This window comes from Giraffa tippelskirchi, chromosome 3 (genome assembly GCF_054371585.1).
Source record: "Giraffa tippelskirchi isolate mGirTip1 chromosome 3, T2T-mGirTip1v1.2.pri, whole genome shotgun sequence".
Taxonomy (NCBI): domain Eukaryota; kingdom Metazoa; phylum Chordata; class Mammalia; order Artiodactyla; family Giraffidae; genus Giraffa; species Giraffa tippelskirchi.
In genome coordinates this window covers 41,843,481-41,858,579 of record NC_137277.1, presented here as the reverse complement: position 1 = coordinate 41,858,579, position 15,099 = coordinate 41,843,481, and the positions used below count along the sequence as shown (strand labels likewise).

Sequence of the window (15,099 nt, the reverse complement as noted above, 5' to 3'; positions counted from 1 at the left end):
GTTATTTCAGAAATGTAAGCCACAAATAGAATACAAAATTTAAAAGTACAAAATCAAAGAGGGGATTTCAGTGTATCAGCAGGAAGAAGAAAGAGTAAAACACAGAACCTCAATCATCCAGTTTTCTAGATCACATGTTGGAGACAAGGCAAGTTGTTTTTAAAAAGAATACATTGTACTAGAAGCTTAAATGTGCATGGTGGGGACTTAACAAATGTCTGCAAAGGAACGCCATTCAATAAAGAGAAAAAAACATCTATGAAAAAAAAAAGTAAGCCTGGGACCTGTTAAAACACTGTTTTCCTCTAAGCGCCATGAATCACCTGAAAAAACAACTGGAAACAAACCAAAGACTAATTTCGTGAGCAACAGTTCTATTTCTAACTGCCATATACTGGTATTCTAAACAAGCTCATGAAACAGAGAGGTTCAAATCATCCTTGGGGCCTTCCCTGGTGGTCCAGTAGTAGAGAATCCACCTGCCAAAGCAGGGGACACAGGTTGGATATTTGGTCCAGGAAGTTAAGTGGGGCAGTTAAGTTTGTGTGCCACAGCTACTGAGCCTGTGCTGTAGAGCCTGAGAGCCCCAACTACTGAAGCCTGCGCACTCTAGAGCCCAAGCTCCACAGCAAGAGAAGCCACCACAATGAGAAGCCTGCGCACGGCAACTAGAGGGCAGCTCCCACTCGCCGCAACTTGAGACAAGCCCATGCAGCAAGGAAGACCCAGCACAGCCAAAATAAATAATAAAACTTTTTTTAAAGTTTAAAAAATCATCCTTGGACCTTTAAACTTCTTCATTTTGTGCCACAATCATATTCTTCTATAAGACAATTTTAAGAACACAATAAGATTTTTCTTGGTTTTGTTCAATGAAATTTTCTTATTTTTTTAAGAATAAGAAATTATTATAGATTAAAATCTCACAAAAAAATGGTGCTTAAATGGAAATCTCCTAAGAATATTTTCTTTCTCCTAAGAGCCTTATATTTCATCTTTAAGATTCTGTATCCTGCAAGAATGTTTTGTAGGCAAGTGGAGGAGTTCCTGGGTTTTTCAGCCACACCTTGCCTAACCAAACTTCCTTTACAGCCTGTACAGTTTCCTCTGAAGTTTAATTGGAAACCACAGAATCAGCATAAAAGTGCTCAGAGTTGAGAAAGTTGCAGCTTGTAGAAGACAGATCAAAAAGACAAATCAAAATATTGTGCTCATAGAAATCTTAAGGCAATCCTTTTCAGCACTCTCTCTAAGAAGAAATAGGTTGTCTCTACTTTCTGACAAGGTTCAATAATAAAAACTATAATCTAAATGCAACCAAAGTCTGAACCAAAGCTCTCGTTATATCATATGTGAGTTTATCCAGTTGCTTTGGAAGTACATCTTCAAAAAGCATTCAATTTCTACTGCCAACTCCTTGTATAGCCGGATTAGACGGATTATTCTTCTCAACTATTATTTCCTTGTCATTGTGTTGTTCAGTTGCTAAGTCATGTCCGACTCTTTGTAACCCCATGGACTGCAGCATGCCAGGCTTCCCTGTCGTCTACCATTTCCCAGAGTTTGCTCAAACTCAGGTCCATTGCAGTCAGTGATGCTATCCAACCGTCTCATCCTCTGTTGCCCGCTTCTCATTCTGTCCTCAATTCTTCCCAGCATCAGGGTCTTTTCCAATGAGTCAGTTCTTCGCATCAGGTGGCCAAAGTACTGGAGCTTCAGCTTCAGCATCAGTCTGTCCAATGAATATTTAGGGCTGATTTCCTTTAGTACTGACTGGTTCGATCTCCTTGCAGTCCAAGGGACTCTCAAGAGTCTTCTCCAGCACAATTCGAAAGCATCAATTCCTTGGAAAGCATTATTTCCACATACAGATACATTTAAATCCATAAACACCTTTAAACACACTCAGTGTCCTCAGAGCCTCCATATTTTAAAAAAACCTGTCAATTTCTGTTCTGTTTTGCCACATGATTCATAACCTCGATCATTAAAGGCACCAACACATACAGCCTATGATACAAACTAAGGTGACCACTTACAAAGATCTGAGCTACCATAGAGCAAAACATCCAACAGATTAATATGCTGCTAAGCATGGCCTAGAAAAATTGATAAATTCCCAAAGGAAAAAGATCTTTAAAGATTGTAGTTGCATTAATCATTCTTTATGGTGCTCCAGGGTCATTACAAAATCATACACAACATACTCTGTTACAGAGATTGGCAACTAAGAGCTAAGATGCCCCAATGTTTAAAATGTAGCTATTATTGATTAAAAAATATACAAAAGAGAGAAAAAAGAGAAACTAATCCTTGAAATAGGCTGTTCATGTGAATTACATTGTCATAAAACAAATATCCTACCCACCAAACTTGTGTTATAATGAAAAATTGCTTAATAACCAAATAGCAACTCTAAATTACCATCATTATAAAAATGACTAATACTTCATGAGTGCATGCATATTTGGTGCCAGGCATGATGCTAAGGCACTCTAATTCTTATTTCTGTGCAAGAATTACTATATTACCCCTTCACAGATGGGCAAACTGAAGCACAGAACTGTTAAGGGATTTGTCTAAGTCTAGTAAGTTCTAAAAGTGGGGTTCAGATTCAGGCAGGCTCTTTCCAGACCTTACACTCTTAACCACTGTGCTAAACTGCTTCATGTTGCTACAGGCATTTCTGAAGGCCTAGGAAGGGAGAAATGAAAATATTTTCAGGGATTCCCCACTCCCATGTGATTTATATCACAATCATTGGCAGATACTATTTTTATTCTAAACCACAATCACTTTCTTAAACCTCAAAGAATCAGTGAGCTTCCCTAATAGATTAAGATTATGTGTTATGAGTTGCTAACCTGTGGTTTATTTTAATTCTTGCCTGAGATATGCTAAGTATCATAATTGTGGAAAAAAGGGGCTCTCCCAAATTGTTGCTCTTTCTATAAAAGTATCTGAAGCAACAATTGGAGAATCATTGCTCTAATGATTAACTTGCACAGAATGTCTTCCCTTAAAGTTCAATGAATATAATTTCATACATTCACATGTATGACATTAAAAAAAGAGGTTGCTGGTGTTTTTAAGTGGGGGAAGGTATAGAGCAGGGACAGGGACAAGGTAGTACCTACACACACACACTCTGCAAAGACAGAAGCTTCTGTGTCTGGCTACCATGCCTTACACAATAAATTTTACAATAATCACCCTGTGGAGAAACTAACTTCTAACTGTGAATGGAACTGAAAGAGAGTAATACTTAATATTTGGAAGTAATAAACATATCGTTCATTTTCTTAGCTCAAAAATCTTTTGCTCCTCTAACTTTTCCAATTAATCCATTAAACATTCTCTGTCCAGTATCTTGTAGAAAACTGACAATTCCTTCCCATCCATGCTCACACTTGGTTTGTGCTTCTCCTATTCCACTCACCATCCTAGGGCTTTGTTTTGTTTTAATTCATGCTTAGCTTATAGCTGCCTTCCCCTACTAGACCTGTAAATTCTAAGGCAAGGACTCAGAAGTGCTTGCTGGCCTTCTTTGTCTTCCTCAAGGCTTACACATCAATTATGCTTACTACACTGTAATATAATTACTTATTTAATATAAGCTTCCTGAGGCCAGGGACTAATTGGCTGCTGGATCCCCAATCCTGGCACGAATGAGTAAATAAATAGATACCTTCAGAATCAAGTATAACACAGGATACAAAAAGGTACTAAATTATCTTAAAAAAAAAAATCAAGCAGCTTCAAGAAAAAAATCAAGGCTGTAACACAGTAGATTACTTCTGCCAATTTCTTTCTAAGCATATCCTCTCCCACTAACTAAGTGAAATTATTTTGCTTTCAGGAAATCTAGGGAATCATGGGAGCTTTCACTACATTTTGGAGCCAAGATCACCTCACCTGACTTTATCCTGACAAACAGGAAAATGAGGGGCACTGTGAACAGCAGCTGCACTGCTCAGCTACACAAGAAAATGCAGGGCAGTTTGTAAGTGTATCTGAAAAGGATTCAGTGCTGAAAACCAGAGGAAGAGAAGGGATGGCATTACCTGCACAAAACAGTACTCATTACCTACTTACTGATTAACAAGACTCCTTAAGATCTCTCCTCCCACGTACACAGGACCTCTGGCATATTTCAAACTGGATAGTCTTGTCAATAGACATAGAAGTGTTTTGTTTTTTTTTTTAAGTAGTTTCCCTACTACTGCTTGGTTTCTTGAATGAGTGAACAAATAAATGAAAAATATGAACATGGAAATGCCTACTATGGGCTAGGCACTGTGTAGCCAACATGACAGCAGGCATTTAATGGAAAAACTGCAAAGTGCTAAGCCTCTGGAACCAGGAACATATCATGCAATGGTGCTACATGGGACGGCAGTGTGGGCTCCGCCTGGTGCCTTTTTCAGAATGGGAGTAATCTAGAATCGGCTCCCTCTCACTTAAAGCCACAGAGAAAGGAAAAGAGACTTGAAGACACCTCTTGAGTACCAAAGGCCTGCTCTTCCTTCAAACAAGTCAAATTTTAAAATCTAAGCTAGTTTGTTTATTTTCTGTCCATGCAATTTAATGAATACTAAATAATAAGCAAGCTCCTGTGGGACGAGCAATGGAACTTCACTGGAACACACTCTAGCTTGTACTCTAATGCAGTGTTTCTCAGAGGTGGAATTAGAAAAAAGGAGTGGTTATTACATAAAATGAACTGGGGCAAGTTAAATATTTGGAACAAAATTAATTTAGTATTCACATTATGCAGTAAAACTGAGTATAAACATAATCTACAAAACAACTTAAGAAAATACTAGTGAAAAAAAAAAAGAAAATACTAGTGAATATTTCTCTGTTCTATTGATGGAAAATTGAACAAAGTAGGAAAACAATGGAAACACACAAAGACTTTGAAATGACAGTATTAAGATGTTTTAATGTCTGTACATCAAAATGAATAAAAAACAATATGGCAAATAAAAACCAAGGCAAAACATGTAACATAACAGAAAAAGATTAATGTTATAAGTATATGAAAAATATTTACAAATCAATATGGCAAAAATAACTATCCACAAAGAAAGCTTGGCTAATCACATGACTGACTTAAACAGAGACTATAAAACAAATAACAGTAAGTTATTTGAAAAATGTTTAACTTCTGATTTTTTTTAAAAAAGGTAACTTAAAACAACAGAATACTAGTGGTGAAGAGAGTTCTTGGGTCAGACACCAGAACTATAACCTTTGGCAAGGTTTTATTTTACTCATTTTATTTCCTTGAGATTCAATTTTCTTTGTAAATTAGAGATAATACTAATACCTACATCACAAGAGTGATGCAAAAATTAAACAACTGGGGACTTCCTCAGTGGTCCAATAGTTAAGACTCCACCTTCCAATGCAGAGGGTATAAGTTTGATCCCTAGTTGGGGAATTAAGATCCCACATGCTGCACGGTGCAGCCAGAAAAAATTAAACAATATAATGCATGTAAGGTACTTAGCACAGTGTTTCATACACAGTAAATGTTCGATAAACAGGAGCTATTATGATTAAAACAAGAATGATGACAACATTCAAGGTTGATACGGGTACAATGAAGCAGACATTTTTATACACAGCTTGTCAACAAAGCTTGATTCAACCTAAAACAGCAATATGTATCAAAAATCTTAAGGGTAGTCATATTTTGGGGGCTTCTGGAAACAAAATAACACTTAAAAACAATGGAAAAAATTGCTAACTATGACTATATCCATCGACCCATCCATTGATCCATAGTCCAATATTTCTGACCCTGTTGATACAAAAATATATCAATAAACCAAGTCCCTGGCTGAAAGGTTAGTTAGGGAGGTAAGCAATCAAACGGTCAAGTACAATAAAGAGATAAGAGCCACGACGGGTAAGTACAGGGTGCTATGGTGCACGTAGAGGGAGCACCTACCATAGTCTGGGAGTGGAGTCAGGGAAGCTTCCCAGAAGAAGTGACATTTAAGCTGAGACCTGAAGGATGAGTAGGAATTAGTCAGGTAAACAGATGAAGGGAAGGTGTTCCAGGTAAAGGGAACAGCATGTGCAAAAGCCTAGAGATCCAAGGGAGCATGGCAGGTCAGCTTGACTGAGCAGTGTGCAAGGCAGGGACTTGGGAAGAGACAAGGCTGAAGAGGTAAGCAAGGCTGTCTTATTAAAAGTCTTGTGAGCAAAACTCTGGAGTGTAGAATTTATTCTAAGGGCAATACAAACACCGAAAAATCAAACAGTTTTCATAAATAAAGGGTTAATATTCATAATATACCAGGAGCATACACAGGTTGAAAAGGATGCACAGTTCATAAAATGGAAATACAGGACTGTAGTTGAATAACTCTGGAAGTTCACTAAAAATCACTGAATTGTACACTTATTTAAACAGGTTTATTTTAGGGTTCGTAGACTATACTTCAATAAAGCTATCTTTCTAAAGAAAGTTAACAGAAATGCCTAATAAACATCTCAAAAATATTCAACTTGTCTAATAATAAAATATATATCAAGCCAACTAGGTACTACTGTTTATCCTCAAAAATTATTAATGATTAACAATAAAATGAGAATATGCATTGTTAATAAAGCTAGGAGAAATGAGCATTCTTACACTATGTTGGTTGGAGTAAGTGTTAATTGGAAACAACCTTCTTAGAAAGCATAAATATGTAACAGGAATCATAAAATTGTTTATACTCTGAGATCCTGTAATTGTATTTCTTGAAATCTTAATAAATGTTCCAAAACGCTGTCAAATATTTATGCACAATGATGGTCACTGCAATGTAATTTAAAAGTTGGAAAAAAACCTAAATATTCACCAATAATGGAAAGGTTAGAATGAGTTATAACTATTCAATGCAGCCATTTAAGTGATTTGGCATACACCTATGATATATATAAAACTTTTTTAAAAGGCATACAAAATTATACATACAGCAACACTTCAGCTATATAAAAATACACGCTCAGCTGTATGGCACATATCCTTCATTCTCTTTTCTGTGCTTTTCCATATTTTCCAAATTTCCTACAATTGGCCTGTATTATTTCTGTAGGTTAAGAAAATTTCTAAAGCTGTCTTTGAAAAATTAAAAAGCATCACTTTTATTTTATATAAGTCAATTTCATATTTTATGGCTTTATTTTCTCTGCTTAGGGAGAGAGGTGTGGGCATATCTGAATATATATAATTTAATAATATCTACTTATCCCACACCCCCATTTGTATATATATAGATAAATGAATTTCCCAATTAAAATGTGCATCTTAAACATCAAGACTTTGGTGAAACTTGGATGGATCTCTATCTACAAACACACTTTACTCAATCTCGACTGCTTAAACCAAGACAAAACAAGATTAAGCTTTCTTATAAAGATTTGGGGTCATCATTATAACTATATAATAGCTGCTGTAAAGGAGTACTGGGTCTTAGAGGAATATACTTGTCCTTACATTAAGTAGTCCCTAACTGCTAAATTTTTCCCTTGGGTCAGCTATTTATAGGTTTTCTTCCTCTGTCCTTGCTGTAAAAACATCAGCTATCATTTTCTAGAACTATAAGGAGCCTGCCTTTAGCAGCACGTGACCTTTTCCATTCATATTTTGCTGCTGGTAACCTTCTAAGAGTATGGAAACTAAATATTCAAGTTTATAAGATTTCTGTGTAAACTAAGAGATAATAGGCTTCAAATAAGGGTATCACCAATAAATGATTTGTACAGACTTGGATGATTCTGTTCTAGACAGTCAAAACAGACGATATATAAATGAACTCAAAAGACAGTGTGAGTTCTTAATTGCATCTCAAGTCTTGATTCCTTTACTGGCAGTCAAGTTCCCAGGACCAGAAACCAATGTGCTGTTTGTCTTACCACACCATGGAAAGAGAGATGAACCAGGAGCCACGGAACTTGGTTCCAGTGCTAGATCTTATCCCAACCAGTTTTGTCATCTTCAGTAAGCCTTTTAACGTTGATATCTGTCCTGTGTAACTTCTGAGGCTATTCTAGAATTAAATCGGACCGTGAACACAAAACACTCTCAAAAGTATAGAGCACTATACAAAAGCAAAAGATTTTTATGGTATTTCACTGTATTTATATAACCCTGGGTCAATATAGATATCTGTTCAGAAAATTCATACCAGAAAGATAGACGGTAAGAGATCATTCTTAAATTGCTTCAATTAATTAAAAATATCTATTATCTAGGAAGGACAATATATTCCAAGAGTTGGCATCTCTGATCCCTCCTCCCCTATATCCAATAAGCCCCAAGTTCTGTGTGTCTTTTCTATAGTCCCTCGCATTTGTCCTTCTCTTTTCCATTCCCAGTTCGAGCCTTTATTATTCACACCTAGGCCACCGTAACAGCCTCTAACAGGCTCTACTCACACCTTTTCTCCCTCTCTCAACTCCCCTGGCCCATAGCTGCTAGATTAGTTTTCTTAAAACACTACTGTGATCATATTTGCTCAAAACCTCTAAGGACTCTCTATTACTATCTCTGTCAAGTTCAAATTCCTAAGCTCAGCAGTCCCTTTGCAGCCCTAGCTGCCTCCTCAGCTTTATCTATTACCACTCTTCCAAACAAATCCTTCCTCAAACTGGTCTATTTAAATCTCCTCAAATATGCCTTGTATGTTTCTGTCTCTGAGTCTTGGTGTATACAGCTTCTCTCTACCTGGAACACTTTCTACTCCCCAGCTTCTATCTCAGTCTATAAACATTCAACCTCCCCTTCAAGGTCTAGTTCAAGAATCACCTAACTATGTTATACTTCTCTTTGATTCTCAAGAAGGAAAAAGATGGGAGATTCTAAAGCTAGACACATCTGGGTTTGAATTACATCTTCAACAGCTGTCACTGGGTACATTCCTTAATAGCTCTTTGCCTCAGTTTCATCAGTAAGATGGGGATAAAAGAAATTTCCCTTGAGCATGCTGTGAAGAGTAAATAATCCATGTAAGGTAGTTACATGGTAGATACTGGTTGCACTACTATTGCCACTAGTGAATTTATCTTAATTTGAATTCATACAATACCTATGGCCATTTACAAACTGGCTGTTGATATACATTCAGTATCATTCCCCTCACACTCCTTTTCTACTCTCATCTCATTCTTGCCCCTCCTCTAGTCCCTATGCCTTCCCTCTCCCCCTCCCTCCCAAGATTACATGACCCTGAAGGACAGGGTCAATATCTTACACATCTTACTACTATAATAGTCATTCACACCCAGTAGATGATCAATAGATTTGTTTAATCCCTAAAGAAAAAACACTGACAAGCTGACAGTATTACAATATCTTACCTCCTATAGTGAAACACCGTAACAGAATGCTTAAAATGATAACAACATCTAAATCTCCAGCCTCACAAAATTAAATCTCTCCTTTCATGGTTCTGTAGATTGTTTCTGCTCTCTCTTAAAACAAACAACTCAACTTTTCCATGCAGCAAGAGACACAACAGCAAATATACAGCAGTAGAATATATTCCAGCAGTCGAATACTGGAATACAAGGACCATGACAAAACTCAGCTGAAAAAGCCCTGGGTGAAGTGGAATAGGAAGACAATTTAAAGGGAAAGGTAACTGCTCACAGTTATGCTGACAACACTGTTTCTCACACTCACACACACACACACCCCCAGTACCAGGATTCATTTTCTCCCAGGGTCACACATAAAATGAAATAATCAGGCTACTATAGCAAGTAGATGTAGAAATATCAGTCATTTAGCTCAATAACTGAGCTTACCCATGATCAATTTAATTACCTATATCAAAGTGCCTATTAACATACCTCAGGATTCTAAAATAAGCAAGTGTTGGCTAACGAAGTTATATCAAATAGATATGGTATTACTGTATACTAATCATTCACCTCAAGAAAATAAGTATAATAACATGATATACATATATTATTATTACAGCATCAACTGTTTTCAACAATGCCCAAGGAAAACCATGTCAATATAATTCTGGTTTCTGGTTTACTTGCTCGACTCAACTAACCTTCAGTTGCTCTCTCAGCCAAAATCAGGCCTAATAACCATGATCCTCAAAAGGTTTACAAGGAGAGTGAGTTAAGATGGTCTGATGGTATGTTAATGACTTTCCAAAAACTAGCATCAAGTACCACATATAAGAATAACGTATATTAAATTTCCAACCTTATGATACTGGCCTTCAGAAGACCCTTAAATATTTTACTAGCTTTCAAGAGCAGTTATTCTCAAATCAAATAATCTTAAGACTTAGAAAGAGCCCTTACACCATCTCCAGGCCAAAGGACCTCCAGCCTTTTGTTTGAACCTTTCCACAATGAGCACTCACTATTTTGCAAGGCAGTCCACCCCACTGTTACGAAGTTCTTCCTTAGCATGAAAATCTGCCTCCCCAGGATCCCTATCCAAGGATCCCAGCTAGTTCTTCTGGAAACAACACAAGGTAAGGTAACCTCTGAAGTATAATTGCTTCTAGAATTAGGATATAGCTGCCAATTTAGTCACACAAAGTGCAAAAGTTGGCTCAGGGGGAAAAAAAAAAGGAAACCACCACACACTACACAACAAAATTGTGAAATTCAGGAAACTATGTTGAAATCACAAACCAGCATGTTTTCAAGATGTCAAAGCACACACCTCAGTTAATATATAAATTAAGAGTAACCCGAATTTTTACAGTGGAAGGTGTTGCAGTGTATATTGAATACGTGTTTGCAAGTTGAAACTACTAAACCCACCAACCTAGTTTTTAAAATTACAGTTCTGTAGGAAATTCCATAATGGTTTTTCCAATTTCTCATATATTCATTCCACCTATTTCCCTCTAAAACATCTGGATTTTTTTTTTTAAGATCCCATTTCGCCCCACTGGTGCAATATTTCATTCAAAAAAATAAATATTTCCAGGAAAAAAAAAAGCCTAAAAGAATGGAGCGTAAAGAAGTGGGGGTGGGGCGAAGGCAAAGAAGGGCCCAGCAGGAAAAGGCTGGTTACTGGGTATTTTCCTTCTGGAAGCACGCTTCACTGGCACTGGCATTTGAAGTAACGAGCCATATAAACACGACTCGAGAACAAGAACGATCATGAGCAATGAGTGTGATGCACAAATGTCTGTGAGATGTAAATGAATTGGCACTGGTCATCAAGCAGCGCCAGATGCTTCAGGACCTCGTCGAGGAAAGGTGAGAGGTCCAAGAAGCAGAGACCACCGCCACCCTCTGGGGGAGGGGAGATGGGGAGAAACCTAGGAGTAACTGCCGTTCAGCCGTCCAATGGAGCCCAACGGACAGGACACAAGAAAGACAGCAAGTGACCAGGGGAAAGGCAGACGCCCGGAGAGCCCGAAGAAGGGCGGGCGGAGGGCGAAGACGGAAAGAGTCCCTGAAATGGGTGCGGGTAAGGGGATGTGGGTGTGGGTAAGGGGCATGGCAGGAGTCCCGGGGTCCTCTCCCTGCAGCAGAGCAACAGAGGGTAAAAGGAAGGGGGAGGGTGAAAAGCAAGAATGACTCATTCCCGAAAGGAAGTGCTCAAGCCAGAGGAAGGCATGCCACAAGGGGCTTCGGGGCGAGGATGGTGAGGCGCTAGGTGCTCAGAGTGACGGGGGCACAAATCAACGTCTAGTAGTTCCTGCGGCTAGTCTTTAAGATAGAGGGTGTGGGGGGTTCGCGGCAGCCGGGTGCCAAGGCCTGGGAAGCGGCGCGGCGCGTGCGCAGTGGCGCTCGGCGGGACCCGCTGAGGCAAAGCGGAGCCGCAGTGACAGAAGCGAGCGGAGCGGCTGCCGGGAGGGGACTCACCGAGGCGCAGGGGCTGGAGGTAGTGCTGGGGGTAGGCGACCGCTGGACCGTGACCAAAGCCATCTAGGCGCTGCTGGGCTGTTCCGGGCAGGGCATTCTTGTCCCGAGTGTGGGGGGGCGGGAGGGTGACGGAGCCAGGATGGGGCAAAAGGGTGTGGGGTGGAGGTGAGGGGAACAGGGAGGAGGAGGAGGAGGAGGCCGCGCGAACGGCCGCAGACTCCGCACCCACCACCGGACTCTCGCAGACTGACGCGCCGAGCGGGCGGCTGGCTGGCTGGCTGGCGGGCGGTTCGGCAGCTGCGGGGCACAATGAGCGCTCCCAGTGCGCAGGCGCCACCTGTCAGCAACCGCCTCTCCCCTCCGCGCGCGCCGCCGCCTGGCCGTAACCCTTGAGTTGCCGGAAGCCGGCCGGGTGCGTGCGCCTCGGTCCGCCGCCCCCTCTCGGGGTTTCCCCCTGGGCTCCGGGAATCGCGCGGGTTAGGTCGCGCTGGCGGTTTGAGGGGGTGGTTTAGGGAGCGGGTTCTGCGGCTGGGGAGGGGGGAGGTCGCTGGAGTCCCCACTCTTGAAAGACAACCTTTTTTATTTTCCTGAGGTGGGGCGCACAGCTTAACCCACCTTAGAAGAAACGGAGGTGAAAATCCTGAGGCGAACGAGTTTCCGGGTGGGAAAGGGCGCCGCGGGGTTTCAAACGCTTCTTCTGAGCGTGGATGGGACTTTCTGGGCTAGAGACCTTACCGTTGACCCGGCTCGCGAGGGCTTTTTTTCTGAGCTTTCCCACCCTTCCGCTCTGAGTCCATGCTTTATGATGAGACTTTTTGAAAGAAGGAAGGATTTGTAATTTTATACCCTGAGAGTCTTCATGGTGCCCTCGTGCTTCCCCTATTACCCTGGCCCCTGTCTAAGGACTCATTATTCCTGAAGTGCAGGGAGTCCCAGAGAGCCTCGGGGAAGCCGAGCAAGCTGGGCTCACGGAGTTACAAGGGTCCAACCTGCTATTTACCTCCCACTTGCTTCCTGCTGGGAAGAAATTCTCTTGATTAAACAGGATTTGCTCGTTGGGGTTTTCCTTCTCTTCGTCTCTAAATTTCATTATTTCATAGACACATGCGAAATGTCGATTGAATATTCTAAAGAAATAGTTTTCTAAAAGATAAATCATCAGCTGAACCTAAGCCAAGAATACAATGAAAAATCAAGATTTAATGAGGGGCAGGGGTGGAAATAGCACCATGTAAATACCATTGATTGATTACACAGAGAAAGAGAGTTGACAAAGCTATTTCTCAATTTGAGTGGATGTGCTGGTAAATACCACCATACATAACATGTCTGTAAAACGCAGACATTCAGGAGTTTGCAGTTATTAACCCACCGCCTCTTGTTTGTCACTCAAAGTCTCTTGGATCTTATTGCTTCTTGTAAATTGGTAGAGCTGCCTTGAGGTCTTTCTGGCCGCTGTATGGTTAAGTGCCACTGGAGCCCTCTGTGCTGAGCCTTTGTTCTCTCCCTGGGGCCCTGTGGTTGAAATAATTAGCAGGGAGGTTCCATCAGGAATCAGACACTGAGGGTCCCTGTACTGTACAGTCCTATGTCGAATGTACAGCAGAGAAGCCAGCTGGTAGGCTTTTGCCCCCTGGTGGTGGTGAAGAGTGCCTGCGAGCCAAAATTAAACAAAGATGTACGGTTCACAGATTAAACAATCTGACTGTTTTTCCCAGAGCTACTTAGTAAACAGGAAAAGAGCAGACAAAGTTCAGAAGTAAGAACTTTGAACCAAAGCTTAGCAGATCAAACAGGAAGTTATATGCCTAGGCAAGAATTTTACATTGCTGAAAGCTGAATGAACACAAATAAATGAAACGTGGCTTATTAACCAAAGTGTAGTTCTAGAAAAAAGTGTTATTCAAATTCTGTAAGGCAATTATCCTTCAATGAAAAATAAATTTTTTAAAAAGTGTTATTCAAATCAATAGGTCTTAGTAATATACTTATGACTCAGGGCCAGCAACACTGATTATCTGCTTTTATGTAGCAACACAATCTTAAATTCTTTTGGAAAATGATAATCTTACAGTGCAAAATAATCTTACAGGGGGAAAGAGCACACCTTAGCGATTAGAGATCTTGCTTCTAGTTCCTGGCCTCTGTAAAACCTTGAGCAAATGGCTTAAGGTTTTTGAGTTTTAGTTTATTTCTTCAACAGAGTTCTAACTCACAAGATTCTTGTTCTCAAGTGAGAAAAAAATGTGAAGTGCAATATAAACTGTAAAACTCCATGTGTAATTAAAATAATTTTGTTATTCTCTTAAGTTTGTTCAAAGTGCAGTCAGCATTTTCTGAGTGTACCCTATGTGTAGAAAATAGCATCAAGCAAAAAGGTAATAAAAATATTTTAAAATACATGATTCCATGCCTTTTCTTAACATTAGGAGAAGTAGATTTGTGGTGAAGACATGTCTCATTTGTAGGTAGGTATAGAACATCTTTATTCACCACAACTGAGGTGATAAAATTCTGGCCAAAATTAGGATTGTGAGGTACCCAAATTCACATAAAGTTTGTAATAGAAAGCTAATTTATTGACAGGAGAAATATCTTTTCCTGGTGTGTGACTTTTTAAGGAAACTAAGATTTGGAAGTTGTTGGTGCATGTTCGTTGAGTCATTCACCATTAATTGAGAAAATAGTGTGTATCATAGACTAGTCACTGTTTTAAAAACAAATGTCTGTCTATCTCTCACAGCTTGTTAGCAGTGAAAAACTCATCAAATAATTACAGTAGGCCTTAATGGTACTGTTGTTTCAGTCGCCTCTACTAGGCCCCATAGGAAATACATATATATATATATACATATATATATGTATAATATATATATATATACATATATATATCAGAAATCTAGAAATGTACAAAGTGCTTTGGAAAAACAGAGAAGGTGTGGGCAAATGCACGCTTTATGATATTGGCTTTCAGTCTTTGCCTACAGTCCCAGTACAGGCACATGGTGAACTGATCTGGATCCTTGTGCCATTGGAGTTCATTTAACCCTTAACTTGTATTACCGTTCTTCAGGGGTAAAATTATAAAAGAGCTTTTGCAATTTTGTGATCAGCTGGTTCTTAAGCTATGAGAACCTGATGAAAACTATTAACCATCTCTCCAGAAAGGTGCACTTACATATTTCACACACACTGAAATCCATTAAAGGGCTCTAGGTTAAGAATCCTGATCTAAAGTTTACAACA

The 15,099-nt window shown here is 39.7% G+C and overlaps 1 protein-coding gene across 8 annotated transcripts in view; it reads right to left on the bottom strand.

The window, feature by feature from the left end:
* SSH2 (slingshot protein phosphatase 2) overlaps positions 1-12,179 on the bottom strand; it is a 236,835-nt gene extending 224,656 nt beyond the window's left edge. For 7 of the 8 annotated variants that reach the window (XM_081580226.1, XM_081580228.1, XM_081580217.1 and 4 more), the window contains exon 1: positions 11,854-12,179. Coding sequence is in view for 5 of the 8 variants with exons in the window: in XM_081580217.1 (XP_081436343.1) it covers positions 11,854-11,916 (63 nt within the window). In the remaining 3 variants the exon portion in view is untranslated. The remainder of the gene's footprint in view (positions 1-11,853) is intronic. The other variant, XM_081580233.1, reaches the window with a different exon arrangement.
* Between the last annotated feature and the right edge of the window lie 2,920 nt (positions 12,180-15,099).